Source organism: Vicia villosa, linkage group LG7 (assembly GCF_029867415.1).
Source record: "Vicia villosa cultivar HV-30 ecotype Madison, WI linkage group LG7, Vvil1.0, whole genome shotgun sequence".
Classification (NCBI taxonomy): Eukaryota; Viridiplantae; Streptophyta; class Magnoliopsida; order Fabales; family Fabaceae; genus Vicia; species Vicia villosa.
Window position 1 is genome coordinate 13232875 of NC_081186.1, and position 18537 is coordinate 13251411.

At 37.5% G+C, this 18537-nt stretch overlaps 1 protein-coding gene across 1 annotated transcript; it reads right to left on the reverse strand.

Moving 5' to 3' along the window:
• Positions 1–3340: 3340 nt before the first annotated feature.
• LOC131618673 (uncharacterized) lies at positions 3341–5284 on the reverse strand. The gene has a single exon (XM_058889847.1). The coding sequence runs from the start codon at positions 5282–5284 to the stop codon at positions 3341–3343; it is 1944 nt and encodes a 647-aa protein (XP_058745830.1).
• Positions 5285–18537: the final 13253 nt, after the last annotated feature.

The following is an 18537-nucleotide window of genomic DNA, read 5'->3' on the forward strand; positions in this document are numbered from 1 at the left end:
CGAATACCTGAAAAGTAGGGCTATATTGGCGTCGACCATTGAAATGGTTGACAACATTAACGACCATGGTTTGGCTATGATGCCAGGTATAATCAATTATAAAAACCGAAGCTATATTATTGCATATGATTATCGCGTATATTAAATAATCTATGATATTCTTTGTAGGTGAGTTGAAGGATTACTTTAGCTCTAATTCAGTGGATCGGTCCGAGATACATGGCAGGGACATGCTTGATGTCCCCAGTCCTGAGTTTTTAAGCTCTTTGAAAACTTCCAGATTGCCTAATCAGCACATAAAACTAAAGGTCGGTACACCAATTATGTTAATGAGGAACATTGATCAGTCCGAAGGTTTGTGTAACGGTACACGACTAATTGTTACAAAGATGGCTAACCATGTTCTTGAAGCGCACATCATGGGTGGCAAAAAACATGGCAACTGTGTATATATCCCCATAATGAATATGTCCCCTTCAAAGTCTCCCTGGCCTTTCAAGTTGAGCCGTCGTCAGTTTCCAATTATTGTCTCCTACGCAATGACTATAAACAAGTCATAGGGTCAGTCCCTAGATTGGGTCGGGCTTTACATTCCTCGAGATGTTTTTACTCATGGATAAATATATGTCGCACTTTCAAGAGTCACGACAAAAAAAGGAATGAAAGTGTTGATCCATGACGACAACAACAACGCGAAGGTTTCTACAACAAACATCGTCTACAAGGAGGTTTTCAACAATGTATGAAGAAATACCTTCCCTGATGCAAAAAAAACTTATAGTTTAGGTTTCTACAACAAACGTCATTTTTTGTCTCTTTTGTTTTCTATTTAGTGTTTTTTGTCTAAATCGAGGAATCTGTAGCATTTTGCAAAATTAAGATGTTTATGACATTGAAAATTGAAAACTTATCACGAATTCACATTAACATTGAAACAAGTATCATAGAAGCAAGAAGATTCAGATTTATGAAATACGAACCTTATATACGTGGAAAGTTTTTTTTACGTCGTTTACGTCCAGTCTGAATCTGATGGTTTCACCACATGCAAGTTTGTTGCTTATGCAGAAATCACCCCATTCGTATCCCAATTTTGTACGCTCTGGGTCATCTGGTTAACGACTAACAGAGATTGAGTCATATCGTTGTCGCCGCACAGTGTCAGTACCTCATAATCGTTATCTCGCAAGGCACGGTCAAAGTCTGGCGCCAATTTCTACACAACAAATACAAAGTAGTTGCTCAGTATAAGACCAGTCGGTACAAATGCAAACTACTTTTTGAACCTGCGGTTTTCACTGAGGTAAAAGAACCACTCAACTATTTTACGTGTCGACACATTATTCCCTTAGAGTAATACATCAAAGACATAGATGCATATACTCTGTGTGAACCTACTGTGGAAAGTTGGCAATTGTTCATTGGTTAGGACCTCTTCTACACCTACGATCTCAAAAATGTTTTTACCGTAATATCCAACATAGACTATGACGTCGTTTGAGATTTTGTAAACGGAGCACAACTGTTCCCGACCACCAACAACAACTGGGAAATCCTCATTTATATTCACAATTAATTTGTTCACTGTTCCGTCATTGTCCATAAAATTCCAGGTCCGACTAAGATCTGTTAAATGGTTTCTTACAAACAATGGCTCCACCTCTGCAAATTCCTAAAGCATGATATCCAGTTTGTAATAGAAATACAAAGTTAGTATTTGTTCATATAAAAAAATAACACATGAACATTGCAAGTTCACAGATTTGTGAAACACACATACTTACTTGATATGATAACTTGGCAATTGCAAAGGTATCAAGTAGATCCAGGTGGGGGCTAAACACACTTCCTACCATTGTTGGGGTTGCCTCTAATTGCAGATCTAAAACGTGAATTTAACACAACCACCTTCAGATCTAAGTTTGTGTATACAGCAAGAGGTAGGGGTGTATATGGATAATTGCCTTTGTGTGGTGAGAGAGTTTTATTGCAATATCACATGTCAACAATATAGCAGAGATTCTTTATGACAACTGAAATTCTGGACTCAGACACGCGATGTCGAACAGGATGTCACGACATTACTATCTGAATATTCTTAAACAAACGAACAAGAAGTAAACAAGCATATAACAACACAAGAAAGTTGTTAACCCAGTTCGGTGCAAACACACCTACATCTGGGGGCTTCCAAGCCAGGGAGGAAGTCCACTATAAGTAATATCAATTTAGAGTAATACAGTTCAAGATTACACCTTTCACTTAATATCTACCCAATGCAACTTCAACCTAATATTACTTAGATCAGAGATTCCACTCACTCCCCCTCAATCACAGCAGTGATGAATAACGCTCAATGAATATGGATAGAAGACACACTTCAAGGACACAGCTTGATCTTGCTTAAAAGCTTCAATCAAGTACAATGGTACTCTTGCTTAAAAGCTTCAAGTACTTCTTACAACTCAAACAAAAACACCTAGACCAAGACAATCATCATGATGATTGTTTGGCTTACAAGAAAGCTAGAACGTCAAAAAACTTAAACACGAAAAACTCTTAAAGCTTCTCAATTAAAAACCCTAATCCGGTCTGCAGCTTCTTCATAATATATATAGCCTTCAAAAACGCAGCAGCTGGGCCTTGGATCCAAATTAGTTTTAAACCTAATTAAACTAATTTCCACAAATCAAGGAACCTAAAATAAGAGCAATTAAAGACGTCCTTGAACAGATCATGATCCAATATTTCCAAGTAAAGCGCATAGGATATTAACAAATCACATAACCAGAATTAGTAACAGAAAGAGACGTAACAGCTACGGATGTCATGACATCGGCCTTGACATCAGGTAAAGGCCTGCATAAATAAAAACTTCACAACAGTAGAATGCATGTCATGACACCAGTGTTGACATGATAAAATCACAATGAGTTTTACCAAAAATTACAGCCAATCAACAACATCTACAAACTCCCCCTTTGGCAAATTTTTGGCTAAAACACGAATAGATGTAACCATATAATATCAGAGCATACACAGCAGCCAACAACACCAAGAGTACAGAAAAATAAATTCTGTAGTAAAACAACAGCCAGCTTGTTTAATCACCAGAAAACCAGAAAACATCTATTTAAACATCTGTTACAGACTACCACTTAGCATTGTCAAGGAGAACCAGAAAACATCCAAAATATCAGAAAATAACAACAAAAAAACCAAAATATCCATCACTCCCCCTTTTTAGCCACAAAAGGAAGCCAAACACAAACAGAAGATCAGCATAAAAGGGGAACAAAATCAGTCAATCAAAAGAGACACCAGTAGAAGAGCAGTAGAGCTAATTGTCAGATCCATCAGTCTCTTCATCACTAGAGCCACTAGTCTCTTCATCAGCATCACTACTCCCAGTATCTTCAGTACCCTCACCATCCTCAGCCTCTTCCTCATCACCACTATCAGCACCTTTGTCTTCATTCATATTGTCACCATCACTTCCACCAGCATGATCATCATCTGCAAACTGCTCAAGACTTTGAATGAGCTTTTCAAGCTTCATCTTCCTGTTGTCCAACTCTTTACAAGTCTCTTTCAGCTCAGCAATAAGAAAGGTTTTGTTCACAGACTTGCTGGTTTGTGATGTCCCAGCAGATGTTATGTCATCTGACCTTTGGAGCAGCTTATAGTGAAAAGACAAAGCACTCTCCCTTTTACACACAGAATCTTTAGCTTTCAGAATTCCAGGGTATTGCTCGAGGATTATCCCACATATCAGGGATGGAAAAGCAATGGGTAGCTTGGTAGCAGAGGTACCAACATGCCTCATAGTTTGATCAAATATGTAAGTCCCATAATCAAATTTTGTCTTGGTTCCCACAACATATATGAATCTACCTAGGCCAACAGCAATGGTAGAAGTGTGATTTGTAGGCACCCAGTTAGCAGCACCAATTTTATGCAGCAAGGCATACCTGACATTCAAAAGACTAGCAGACAATTTACTCTTTATGGGCCATTTCTTAACCTTACCACCAGTGATAACTTTGCACACTTCATTGTCAGTCACTTCAAGCTCAGGTTGAGCCTCATCATCTCTACCTAGATAGAGGTTGATAACAGTAGGGGAAAAATCTATACATTTTCTTCTAACATACACCTTATGAAAATCCTCAGTTCTCCCATCAGCACAATCTTGAGACAAATTTACTATAAACTCCTTCACGAGCATTTCATAGCATTTAGAAAAATGAGTAACAGTTTTAAGCAAACCTGCAGATTTGATGAGCTTCATGACCTCTTGACATTCCAGAGCATCATTTGCAAGTTCTCTTTCCAGAGCCAGTCTTCTTTGATACACAAACTTCCACTGGATAGCATTTGAAGCATAGTGCAAATAAATGTTGTCCAAGGGAACATCACGAACCTTTGTGGAGGATTTGGTGACAGCAATCTTCTTCTTTGAAGGGATGTCAGGGACATCACTTAGGACATTATCTTCGGAGTCACAAACACTTCTTTCTTTTCTCTTCTTCACAGCAACCTTGCTCCCAGTTCTTGAAGGTTCAGCAGAGACCTTCTTGATTTTTTCTTTGGTGGCAGTCTTTAGAGGAGCAACTTTAGTCTTGGGAGGATGTTGATCATCAACCTGCTTTCCCCTTCGAGCCTTGACTCTGTTGGAAATGCTAGAGATGAGGTCATCATCAGCAATGTCAATAGGATCATCAAGATTATCCAGATCCACCACATCATTTGCATTGTCAGTAGGGCGAGTAGGCTTCTCTTTAGGAGAAGTAGCAGTGACCTCTTCAGCTTTCTCTGTTTCAAGAATCTCCGCATCTTTATCTTCAGATGCTTCAACATCTTTAGCATCAGAACTCTCAACAATGTTAGCTTCAGATGTTTCGACATCAACATGATCTTTGCTAGCATCAACTTGATCGTCTTTGCTGTTCTCAGGAGCAGGAGCTTGAGCTAAAGGAACAGATATTCCTTCTACCTTGTGACCTTCATTCAAGATTCTCGTGACAAGACCTGCGATCGCATTGTGGACATAAGAAGAACCCTCTTTATCCCTAGCAGAAAACGTTTTTGGAATAGACCCACCAGTTGATTTTCTTGCATGCATCTTTCTTGGTATACTACCAACAGGATCAGTAGCCGGCACCGAGTTTAATGGCACAACATCCAGCACAACATCCTGATCACCTACCATATTTGGTGCCCTAGAGTCAGATGCTGTTTCAGAGCGTGAAGTAGTCTTCTTTGAAGGAGAAATCTGAGACATGCTGAGAGTGAATGAAATGATGGAGAAGGGTTTGTGAATGCAGCGAATCAGAGAGGTAGAGTGAATGCCGAAAATAGGTTTTGTGGGAATGGGAACCGTTTGGAAGGAGTGAAAAGGAGGGGGAAAATACACTTTAATATGTAATGATAACAAATATTTGGAGAGTAGAATACTGTTGGCCCCACACCCAGTTAATTGCTATAATCCCTCATAAAGACAAATGCCTAGCTTACTTCTCAAATTTTCAAATTGATTAGCATCCAAAGCTTTTGTGAAAATATCAGCCAGTTGAAGGTTAGTAGCAACATGTTCCAAGGCAATTACTTTATCTTCAACAATATCTCTTATGAAGTGATGCCTAATATCAATGTGCTTGGTCCTGCTATGCTGGATAGGACTCTTTGAGATATTAATGGCACTTAGGTTGTCACAATATAATGTCATGACATCTTGTGTGTCATTATATTCTGTTAACATTTGTTTCATCCAAACAAGCTGAGAACAACTACTTCCTGCTGCAATGTATTCTGCCTCTGCAGTAGATAGGGATACACAATTTTGTTTCTTGCTGAACCATGAGATGAGGTTATTCCCCAAGAAGAAACATCCTCCTTAAGTACTTTTTCTATCATCAGCACTTCCATCCCAGTCTGCATCACAATATCCAGTGAGAATTGGTTCACACCCATGAGAGTAGAGCTTACCATACTCACAAGTACCATTCACATATTTCAGAATCCTCTTGACTTGATTTATGTGACTGATCTTGGGTTCTGCTTGATATCTAGCACACACCCCAACAGCAAAAGCAATATCAGGCCTACTAGCTGTGAGATACAGCAGGCTTCCTATCATGCTTCTATACAAGCTTTGATCAACATTTGTGCCCTTTTCATCTTTGGACAATTTTAAATGAGTAGGTGCAGGTGTTCTTTTGTGACTAGCATTCTCCATCCCAAATTTTTTGACAATGTTTTTGGCATACTTGCTCTGAGAGAGAAAAATTGAGTCTTCCATCTGTTTAACTTGCAGTCCAAGAAAGTAAGTTAATTCTCCAACTAGACTCATTTCAAATTCTGATTGCATCTGGTCAACAAAATGTTTAATCATCGTGTCTGACATCCCACCAAACACAATATCATCCACATAGATTTGAGCAATCAGGATCTTTCCTCCTTCATCTTTAACAAAGAGAGTTTTATCTATCCCTCCTTTCCTGTAACCATTACTAGTAAGAAACTCAGTTAGTCTCTCATACCAAGCTCTAGGGGCTTGTTTCAGCCCATAAAGAGCTTTTCTTAGTTTGTACACATGATCAGGATGGTTTGGATCAGCAAAGCCTTTAGGTTGTTCCACATAGACTTCCTCACTCAAGTAACCATTTAGGAAAGCACTCTTCACATCCATCTGGTATAGTTTGAATTTCAGAATACAAGCAACTCCTAACAACAATCTAATTGACTCAAGTCTAGCAACAGGAGCAAAAGTTTCATCAAAGTCAATTCCTTCAACTTGAGTGTATCCTTGAGCAACTAGCCTTGCTTTGTTTCTGATTATAGTTCCCAGTTCATCTGACTTACTCTTGTAAACCCATTTAGTTCCAATGACATTTGTATCTTTAGGTCTTGGAACCAGCTCCCATACTTCATTCCTTTCAAACTGGCCTAATTCTTCTTGCATAGCATTAATCCAAAACTCATCTGTCAGAGCTTCCTTAACATTCTTGGTTCAATTTTTGATACAAAACAGGAGTTTGAGACCTGTTCTCTTGACCTTGTAACTACTCCACTGTTGGGATCTCCTATAATAAGTTCACTAGGATGATCTTTTTGAACTCTTATAGATGGTCTTTTGTTAGAGGGTTCAGCTTCAGCTTTTGTAATAGTGGGACTGCAATCATCTTCTTTCTTAGATTCTTCAGCTGCGTGTTCCCAGAATGTTCCAACATCATATGTGACATCTGCTTGTTTGTGTTCGTCATCAACCACCGCATTTATGGATTCCATGATTATCCTCGTTCTTGAGTTGAAAACTCTATAGGCTCTGCTGTTTGTAGAGTAGCCAAGAAAAATCCCTTCATCACTCTTGGAATCCATCTTCCTTCTGTGATCTCTATCAGCAAGGATGTAACACTTACTACCAAACACATGGAAGTATTTAACAGTGGGTTTTCTTCCCTTCCAGTTCTCATACAGAGTGGTAGAGGTTCCTTTCCTTAAGGTAACTCTATTATGAACATAACAGGCAGTATTCATGGCTTCAGCTCAGAAATAAATAGGGAGTTTCTTAGCATGAATCATAGCTCTGGCTGATTCTTGAATGGTTCTATTTTTCCTTTGAACAACCCCATTTTGCTGTGGAGTAATAGGGGATGAAAACTCATGGTGTATACCTTCAGAGGAGCAAAAATCAGCAAATTTTTGATTCTCAAATTCCTTTCCATGATCACTTCTGATTCTTACAACATCATTTTCCTTTTCCCTTTGAATTCTTTGACACAGGTCTTTGAAAACATCAAACACATCTGACTTTTCTCTAATGAAGTTTATCCAAGTGTATCTGGAGTAATCGTCCACAACCACATAAGCATATTTCTTTCCTCCAAGACTTTCCATTTGCATAGGTCCCATCAAGTCCATGTGAAGCAGTTCTAGAACCCTGGAAGTAGTCAGATGTCTAACCTTTGGATGTGACATCTTGGTTTGTTTTCCTACCTGACATTCACCACAAATTCTTCCTTCATCAATTTGTAACTTGGGAATTCCTCTCACAGCTTCCATAGAAATAATCTTTTTCATACCTCTTAGATGAAGGTGGCCAAGTTTTTTATGCCACAACTTTGCTTCTTCTTCTTTAGAACATACAGTTGAGTAGTTAGATTTATGAGAGACCCACAAGTAATAGTTATCTTTGGATCTGACTCCCCTCATTACTACATTCTTTCCTTTATCAGTGACCACACACTCAGTTTTAGTGAAGTTAACTTGGTATCCTTGGTCACAAAGTTGACTAATACTTATGAGATTAGCCGTCAAGCCTTTGACCAACAAGACACCTTCCAGATTTGGAACTCCTGAGCAGTCTAGTTTTCCAACCCCTTTGATTTCTCCTTTAGCTCCATCACCAAAGGTTACATAGCTAGTAGAATGGTTTTTGATATCTACTAATAGATTCTTGATTCCAGTCATGTGTCTGGAACATCCACTATCAAAATACCAATCTTCTTTGGCTGATACTCTGAGAGATGTATGAGCTATTAAGGCCATATTTTTAGGTGTCCACTGTTGCTTCTTGATGGGTATGATCTGCTTGGGTCTGTAGTATGGAGCTTGATCTGGGTGTCCATATAATCTGAAACAGAAGGGCTTAATGTGTCCAAATCTACCACAGTAATGACATCTCCATCTTTGAAATTTCTTCTTCATTCTACTTTTGTCATGATGTTGAGTCACATGTTTTGACATCGGGTTCAACATCTTGGATTCTGGTTTAGTATTACTGCTAGCTTGAGGATGTTTCATAGCACCAACAAATCCTATACCAGACATATCTCCTGAGCTCTTTCCAATCTGTAGAATCTCTTCCAACATATCAGAACTACTGTTTAACATTTTGACAGATTTTGACATATGATCAAGTTTGGATGTTAGCATGGTAACTTCACTGTTTAGACCAGATATAGTTTCACGAAGCCCTGTGTTGTCTGCCTCCAACTGAACTATGTATTTCTTCTGCTTTTCACCTTGTTGACAGACTTCAGCACTTCTGATGCATAGCTTTCTGTATGATGCTGCCAATTCTTCAAAGGTTAACTCATCTTCGCTAGAATCTTCATCAGAGACACAAACACCAGTAAGGGCTGTGACATGTTTGGCAGATTCTTCTTCACAATCACTCTCAGAGTCTTCATCAGACCAGGAGACTGACAGTCCTTTCTTTTGTTTCTTGAGATAAGTGGGACATTCAGCTCTAATATGTCCATATCCTTCACATCCATGACACTGAATTCCTTTGCTTTGATTGTACTTTTCTTCAGGTTTAACCTTTCTGCTAGAATCATAGGATCTGTTAGTGTCAAAAGGGATGTTCTTGACATTTGGTCTTGACTTCTGATCCATTCTTCGTATAATCTTGTTAAATTGTCTTCCAAGCATGGCTATAGATTCAGTTAGATTTTCTACTCTACCTTCCTCTTCTTCTTCTTGAGAGTTGGACACAAAAGCTAGGCTCTTATTTTTCTTTTCAGTATTGTCACTGATCCCTATCTCAAAGGTTTGAAGGGATCCAATTAATTCTTCTACCTTCATCTTGCTGATATCCTGTGCTTCTTCTATAGCTGTGACTTTCATATCAAATCTCTTAGGCAAGGATCTAAGGATCTTTCTCACCAGCTTTTCATCAGACATTTTTTCTCCTAAAGCTCCTGAGGTATTAGCAATTTCAAGTATATTCATGTGAAACTCTTGAATACTTTCATCATCTTTCATCCTTAGATTCTCAAACTTTGTAGTTAGCAACTGAAGTCTTGACATTTTAACTTTGGAGGTGCCTTCATGAGTAGTTCTGAGGGTATCCCAAACATCTTTGGCTAGTTCACAATGGTGTACTAGTCTGAATATATTCCTATCAATTCCATTGAATAGAGCATTTAAAGCTTTAGAGTTGCCAAGAGCCAGCTCCTCCTCATCTTTGCTCCAATTTTCCTCAGGTGTGAGGGAAGACTTGCCATCCTTATCAATAGTGACAGGATGTTCCCATCCTTTGTTTGCAGCTCTCCATGCTTTACTATCCAAGGATTTCAGAAAAGCCACCATACGAGGTTTCCAATAATCATAATTAGATCCATCCAGAATGGGTGGTCTGTTCACAAATCCACCACCTTCCTTGTCCATAGTACCAGAAAATGCTGTCCCTAGATCTCACCCAGTAAGAAAAACAGGAAGGGTGCCTGCTCTGATGCCAATTGAAATTCTGGACTCAGACACGCGATGTCGAACAGGATGTCACGACATTACTATCTGAATATTCTTAAACAAAAACAAGAAGTAAACAAGCATATAACAACACAAGAAAGTTGTTAACCCAGTTCGGTGCAAACACACCTACATCTGGGGGCTACCAAGCCAGGGAGGAAGTCCACTATAAGTAATATCAATTTAGAGTAATACAGTTCAAGATTACACCTTTCACTTAATATCTACCCAATGCAACTTCAACCTAATATTACTTAGATCAGAGATTCCACTCACTCCCCCTCAATCACAACAGTGATGAATAACGCTCAATGAATATGGATAGAAGACACACTTCAAGGACACAGCTTGATCTTGCTTAAAAGCTTCAATCAAGTACAATGGTACTCTTGCTTAAAAGCTTCAAGTACTTCTTACAACTCAAACAAAAACACCTAGACCAAGACAATCATCATGATGATTGTTTGGCTTACAAGAAAGCTAGAACGTCAAAAAACTTAAACACGAAAAACTCTTAAAGCTTCTCAATTAAAAACCCTAATCCGGTCTGCAGCTTCTTCATAATATATATAGCCTTCAAAAACGCAGCAGCTGGGCCTTGGATCCAAATTAGTTTTAAACCTAATTAAACTAATTTCCACAAATCAAGGAACCTAAAATAAGAGCAATTAAAGACGTCCTTGAACAGATCATGATCCAATATTTCCAAGTAAAGCGCATAGGATATTAACAGATCACATAACCAGAATTAGTAACAGAAAGAGACGTAACAGCTACGGATGTCATGACATCGGCCTTGACATCAGGTAAAGGCCTGCATAAATAAAAATTTCACAACAGTAGAATGCATGTCATGACACCAGTGTTGACATGATAAAATCACAATGAGTTTTACCAAAAATTACAGCCAATCAACAACATCTACAACAACAACCACTTTCTGTTGTTTTTTGTTGGACTTTAGTGTTTGGTTTAATGTCCACAGTGTCCACAATTATTATTTGGTGTTTTTTTTGAATATGTTTCATTGAGCATGTTGCACATTAAGCATGTCAATTGGAAAATGAGGACAATATTTTAAATGTTAATAAAGCATTTGGGTATACTACAACATGTGGAACCCACCACATAAAAAATGAAAAAAGAAATTGTGTGTGTAAACTTGAACTTTGTGGTATTGTACAATAACCCATGCATTCACACATGCAATATAGCAGGTTCATAAAATACAAACATAATATGACTATAGGAGCATAACAGACAAAACATGATTGCGAATAATTCCAAACAACTATTAAACACTTAATTGTACCCAAAATGGCAGTTATAAATACTGCATTAAACATGAAAAACACAATATGATTTGAGGAAGTTGCTTACAAAGCAACAACCTCCCAATATCCTTGCATCACATGACAAAAACCAGTCTACTACTGGTGTAAACTATTATACAACATCATGATAACATTTTTCTTCAAAGTTCAGCCACACCGTTCGACACCTTCTTCGGGGATTCACCGACCAGATTGTAAACGCCTCACCGACACCAGAATCTCTTCCTCTGGGGATACCTAATGCAGAATTTCAAAGTGTCGCCTGCTTGGAGGTTCCTGTCTTTATAGAAGTCGGACCAACCACCGCATAAATACCTTTCAATGCCGTCTTCCCTTTTCTTCATCTCACAGAAGTATGGGACATTGGTGTTGCAGTCGACCAACTTAATCCTTGGAATGTGACCACTTTTGTAGGCACGAATCACCCCTCTGGGAATTTGCTGCATCAGTAAAGCAAATAACAGGGTTACAATACAATAAAATCAGATGCACGGTTATTCTTCCAAAGATTCACAGCTTCGTAACTTACAAAAACATTTGTTCTGAGCTTCTTTGGGTTATCGACCACCCTGGTCCACCTTATGTCACCATCACGAACAAAGTCCAGTTTTGAAGGCCTACAGAACATTAACACGAATTAAACATATATACCCTTCCATTGAGATAAGTTATACAGTCAAAGTACACGAAACAAGTGTTATTCATTGAGATTTGTTATCAATGAGCATATACCTTCCCCTGGGGCCACGGTATTCCCTATGGCGGGAAACCTCTCCTTTGCCCTTGCCTTTGACAGGAATGGTTGGCTTACCTAGACAAACCTCTGTGGCTCTCGCCTTGCCCTTAAGATTGTCTGACACTCTTTCACGTGTGGGATTCCTAAGGCGGTAAAACACATATGAAATGCAAACTGACTTTTTTTGTACATTCAACTAGCGGTAAAGATATATTATATGATGATTAAAAGATATACATTTAACTAAACCTACCATGCCGAAATCTATTGACGACACGTTCTAGGTGCACAACTCTTGCACCTGCCAGCATCGCGTCTCCTTCCAGCCTCATCATTGATGGTAATACCTACTGCCTTTCGGTTTGATTTTCCAACATTGGTATTGCCTCGCACAGGCCTACATGTTACCCATCATCATATATTATGCTTTGTTCCCATTGTAAGCATATGTCATGTTATTCAACATTTTGTAATAAGGATTAGAGAGACAACAACAATACTTGTGAGATGAAGATGAATGGAAAGATTTGCGGTAAACAGCCGCGTGATAACTTTTGTCATTCAAACCACCAGCAACACCGTCTTCATTTCGTTTCCTTGCAGTCCCTTCAGCAATTTCCTCCTCCATCATAACACGTTTTCCTTTAACTGCATTGTCCTGGTGCTCAAGCCCTGGCTCTGTCTTCACCTTTGAAGACTCGATTTCTGTGATTGCTTCTGATCTTTCCTTCTTTACACGACGTATTTCTTCAAGCATTTGTTTCAACACAAAGCTCCTGGTGTGTTTAGGAGTGTGTTTCACTTCACCTGAGGACGTGAAATGCCTGCATGACGAAAACGATAAACTAAAACTTAATATCCTCATCTTTTTATCGTTAAATGATAGTATAATATAGGGCGATGTTACATCTTTGTAGTATAAACAAACCCATGGAAGCCTCATTGGATAACACACAAAAAATAACACACATATTATATCTTAAAAGCATCTTTTGAAACAAGAAAGACGACATGCAACTGAAAAACATGGTATAAATGCTTCAAAACAGAAATCTTAGTAACTTCAGATACGATCGAAAACCAAGTAGTATACGGTTAAACCAACCAGAAACTTTAACCCTAATAATCCCCGTAAACCCTCCGATCACCATCCCAAAACACAAATTAGTAGATATAACCAACAACGGTAACATGTTCTAACCTTGCAGATGACGTCTTCAATGCAGTAGCCGGTTGCTGTGATGAACCTCCTTCCATCGTCTTCCGTCACAGTGAACAGGGTTGGACTGAGTTGTGTTGTACTTCTTGAAACGAGACTAACCTTTCCTCTTCAACAAGCATTTGAATAAATGACACTGATTTGAAAAAATGGGTTTTACACAACTTAGGCCATGAAACAAGTGTAAGTTTAATGAAACGTTTCAGTGATTATTAAAACTTATGTCAATATTATTGTTTACTTTTTTTAATAAAACAAACATTCAACCTAATGGAGTTAAAGAATACCATAGGTTTTATTTTTACAAATGTCAAAATAACATGTCATTATTAATTTAAATGATCAAAAATTAAATATTGAATATTACCTCTAATATTTTAATTAATTCATTGTAACTACTTATTTTGCTAATGGTAATCACTTTATTTTTTTAGACTTTAATTTAAGTGTAATATACATGGTATGTGTTTTACATAGTATTTCTAACATTGTATTTGTATTATGAGATTTTTACGGTTATTTGTTAGAGTATATTAGGTCCCGTGAATTATTACAGTTTTAATTACATGCTTAATATCAGTTAGATTTTTAGTGTATTATATTTTTATTTTTTTATCATCAATTTTTTTTAGAAACTCTATGATATATCGAAATAACTATACAGTTTGTCTTTGTTATTATTTTTTTAAAAATGTCGAAACATATTATATTTTATAGCCTTATGGTCACTTATAAATATAGTCTAAGGTAACTTTTTTTTTCATCTGGCTTTTTTTCCGATCTAATATATATGTACAAGAAAAACTCGGTCCATCCCACAACAGAATCCATGCGGATGCACGGGTTTCCCACTAGTTTTTTTTATAAAATATGATGTTTTTCCACCAACGCAATTATTAGATATAATCGAATAGAAGGAAAAGATTATTTTAACCAAATAAAACAATTAAGCAATATTAAATAAATTAATTTTTGTTTTTTTCGCAGGGGGTGTATAATTGAACTAAGGGTGGTAAAACCAGGGCGCAAATAGTAATTGGGTTAGGCCCAGTTAGGGTCTTGGTCCGTGTGATCGTGTGTGACGCAGGTGTATGCTCAGGTGAGGTGTAGGGCTGGGATACGTTTATGATGACATCCAAGTTCGGCATGCGTTTGATCAAGAGGGTGTATGGAATGGATGGCGCACTGAATCATGTTCAGTTGTGCAGACAAGTGGCCATGGGAGGGCCACTTGTCATCATCCGATGATGCGCGTGGGTGATTATAAAAACGATGCCTCTTCGGTCCCCTTTCTTTTTTCTCTCTCTTCCTCTCTTCGGTCTCTCTCTTCTCTCAAGCTTTCCCCCTTCTCTTCAAACAAACCCAGAAACGGCCCTCACCACCACCGTCCTCCGCCCAAATCGCCACTGCCCAACCCAGTTTCTCGATGAATGTTCATCGAAACATTCATCCCCAACCCAGCAACCTTCAAACCCTACCCAGAATCCCAACCCAGATGAACACTTTTGAAGATCTTCATCTTCTCCGCCCTCGGCCCTTGACGATAAACCCAGAATCCCACCTAACCTTCACCCAAACTTATGAACCCTAACCCTAACCCCTTGAATGAGGAACCCTAAACCTAGATTCGAGGAACCCTAACCCTTATTTTTCCAGAAGAACCAATCCAAAACAAAACACATGCGATCAATTTAACAAACCTAAGCTAAGTTTCGATTTAAGTTACCTTTTGTTCTTGAATTCTGGATCGTGTAAGCTCCTTTTTTCTCTAATCCCTTCTTCTCTCTTTGATCGCAGGTTTTAATTGAGGGCTCGAGTTGGCAGCGACAAGCTTCAAGCCTCTTCTCCAAAAAATTTCGTCTAATCCCCTCCCTTATGATTTCTTCTTAGATTTATACTTAGGGTTTTAATTTAGATTAGGAAAACTTAGATTAGATTTACGTTTTTAGTTTGAGATTTGATTTGATTTTGATTCAATCAGTGTGTAATTGATTTGTTGTAATATTGATTGATTAACGAAAAAGATTTGATTTGATTTCGTTTGTTTTGATTTTGATTCACGTTACATTCTATGGGCTTGGGTTAATCTGGAAATTAGGGTTGTTGGTTGAAGGAGCTGGTTGCACTAGGGTTTGCTGAGGAAGATGGAGAATGAACAGGATCCGGGTCGGTTCTGACCTGGTCCACCACCTGGTACACATGTCCAGCCCAAATCCCGATCCCTGGCCCAATATCCTATTACCAGTCCATCTTGTAATCAATTAAACCAACTAATTAATAATAACTAATAATAAAAATAATTAATAGTTTAATAACCAAACCAATTTTAATAATATATTAACCCCCTAATTGACTTAATAAACAAAAGGTTAATAATAATCCTACTAATATTAATAATAATAATCCAAATAATAATTAATAATAATATTAGTTAGTAAAAATAAAAATGTAAATGATAATAAAAATGAGTAAATAATGAAAACTAAATTGTAGTAGAATATCCAAAAAAATGATAAAAAAAACCCTTAGAATGAGATAAATGGGCCCAAATGTTTGGGCCCCAAAATGTTTGCTATCCACCCCTTTATTTTATTTTTAACCCATTTATAAGAGAATGGGTTTAACAATAGTGATGTTAAACCTCGTGGCTATTATTTATTATTTTTGGAATATCCTTAGGGAATTAATTTTAACCAGGCGTAAAATGATTGGGTAAATTTTGGGGTACGACACTCGGCACATCGTGTTTTCCACTCTCCACACAGAATTCTCCAGTCTTTTATTAATGTTAACAGATATACGCTTTTCCCACAAACATCAATAGTATTACAACATACAGGGACAACATAACACTATAACAACTATATCATCAAGAATAATTATTCACCGATGGATTCGATGATTTTGTTTGTGTAAGTTATGCAAACAACTCATTAACGTTTATATCATAAAAACAAACAATCAACCCAACTACAACGCAACAACACACAAATTCAGAATTAATCATAACACAATAACAGACAAAACAACAATTTTACACAAACCAATTCCTGCATACTCTTCATCGTAATTCCCATTATAGAGTCAGAATTCCACCCTCACCTTTGATTGGGGACCGCTCTATTCTGCCGATTGAACCTAGTTTTTGCCCTAGCTTTCAACCCTCTTTCTTCTAAATCAGAATCAAAAGTTGAAATTTTCCCAAATATGCAGTTATAGTGCGACATTGATATCTCACAACTCATACCTTATTTTGAAGATCCGAACGGTCAAAATTTAGATACTGTTGTTGTGAACCTAACCTCAAAATATTAATATGATCCAACGGTTAAAAAACTGAGGATCGTCGATTTAGTGAGACTACTGCAAGAAAATAGGAATGAATTTCTCTCCTCTTTTCTCTCTTCTCTGCAACTTCCCATGACCAATTCCCCAAGAATTTTTCCATTCTAATTAATGTAATCCTTATATAATTAACTTAACCTAATTTCATTAAACCTATTGGACCTAACATTCACACCTCCACTTATACATTTGCAACAATCCTTATAATTGATTCGACGTACAAGACCAACACGTATAGGCTTCCGCTTCTAGAAATGATTGGTGTCACCTCTATAGACAAGACATTTTATGTTAAATTCGCTTTTCTGGAATCTGATAAAGAAGATAACGTTACATGGGATTTGAGAATATTTTGTTAATTGATCCACAACATATGCCGAATGTCATTGTTAACGATCGAGATAATTCCTTATGAATGCGGTTAGAACCGTGTTTCCAACATCAACCGCATTACTTTGTCAGTATCATATAACAAAAAATGTGAGATCTAAGCTCAAATTTGTAGTTGGCACCAAAGAAAAAAAATAATGAAGATGGAAACATCATCAAACCCTATGTTGTGGTCGAATATCTCGATTTTCTGAAAAACTTTGAGTCTATTATCCTTGAAAAGGTGAAAGAGAAAGTTGTATGCGCTTGGACGGACCATGTTAGACATTTAGGTTGCACAACAACCAACAGAGTCAAATTTGCACATGCGGCGTTGAAGAAATGGTTGGGTGATAGCAAAAGGGATCTTTGTGGGGAATGGGACACGGTGAACCAAATTCTTTAAAATCAACATAATAAAATTCAGACAACGATTAGTCAGAGAAAGACTGTGGATGAACACCGGCTTAAGGATAACACTCTCTACTTGCAATTGATTTTCAATATATATCTGGCGGTATTGAATTTTATTTTTCTTCAAGAGAAACAGGCGGATACTACGGGACCGGATAATTCAAAGTGTGGGTGTACAATTAGAAAAACTTACGGGCTTCCATGTGCTTGTCTTATTTCTAAAAAGATAAAGTTGAATTCCCCCATACACATGGATGAAGTCCACGTTCATTAGAAAAGACTCTGATTTGATGACTACGAACTAGCAAAGGAGGGTACATCCAATGTAACCATCACATTCGAGTTGGAAGTGAATCATGAATATATTTTCTAAAGCGGGTGACACCATGAAATTTCACATAAAAGAACAATTGAGAAAATTGCTTTTCTGGAAACAACCAATTTGAAACCTCCTTTGCAACCGGTTAAAACCAAAGGTGTGCCTAAAAAGGTGAAAAGTACCCAAGACGACATGTCAACTAAGCGAGCTCCTTCTTACCCTGAATTTGTTGATTCTTTGTTCCCGGATTCACCTACACCAAAATTCAAAAGTAGTGCTAACAAGGGAGCTCGCATTTCCAAACCGCCTCGTACACCTCCGATTAAAACACCATCGATGATTTAGATTGATGGGGTGCCTCTATTTATGCACAAAAACATTGAAAATATGGTTGATATGGGGACTGTAATATCCAGAATTTTTATCCAAGATATTATTGAAATTTTCATATTAAAAATGCAACTATTTTTTTTAAATGGAAAAATATAACAATAAGAGAAAAATATAATTTAGAGAAACATAGATTAAATAAAACTGTGTAATA

Excerpts from the sequence above, each read along its gene's own strand:
- LOC131618673 (XM_058889847.1), bottom strand. The coding sequence starts at position 5,284 with ATGTCTCAGATTTCTCCTTCAAAGAAGACTACTTCACGCTCTGAAACA.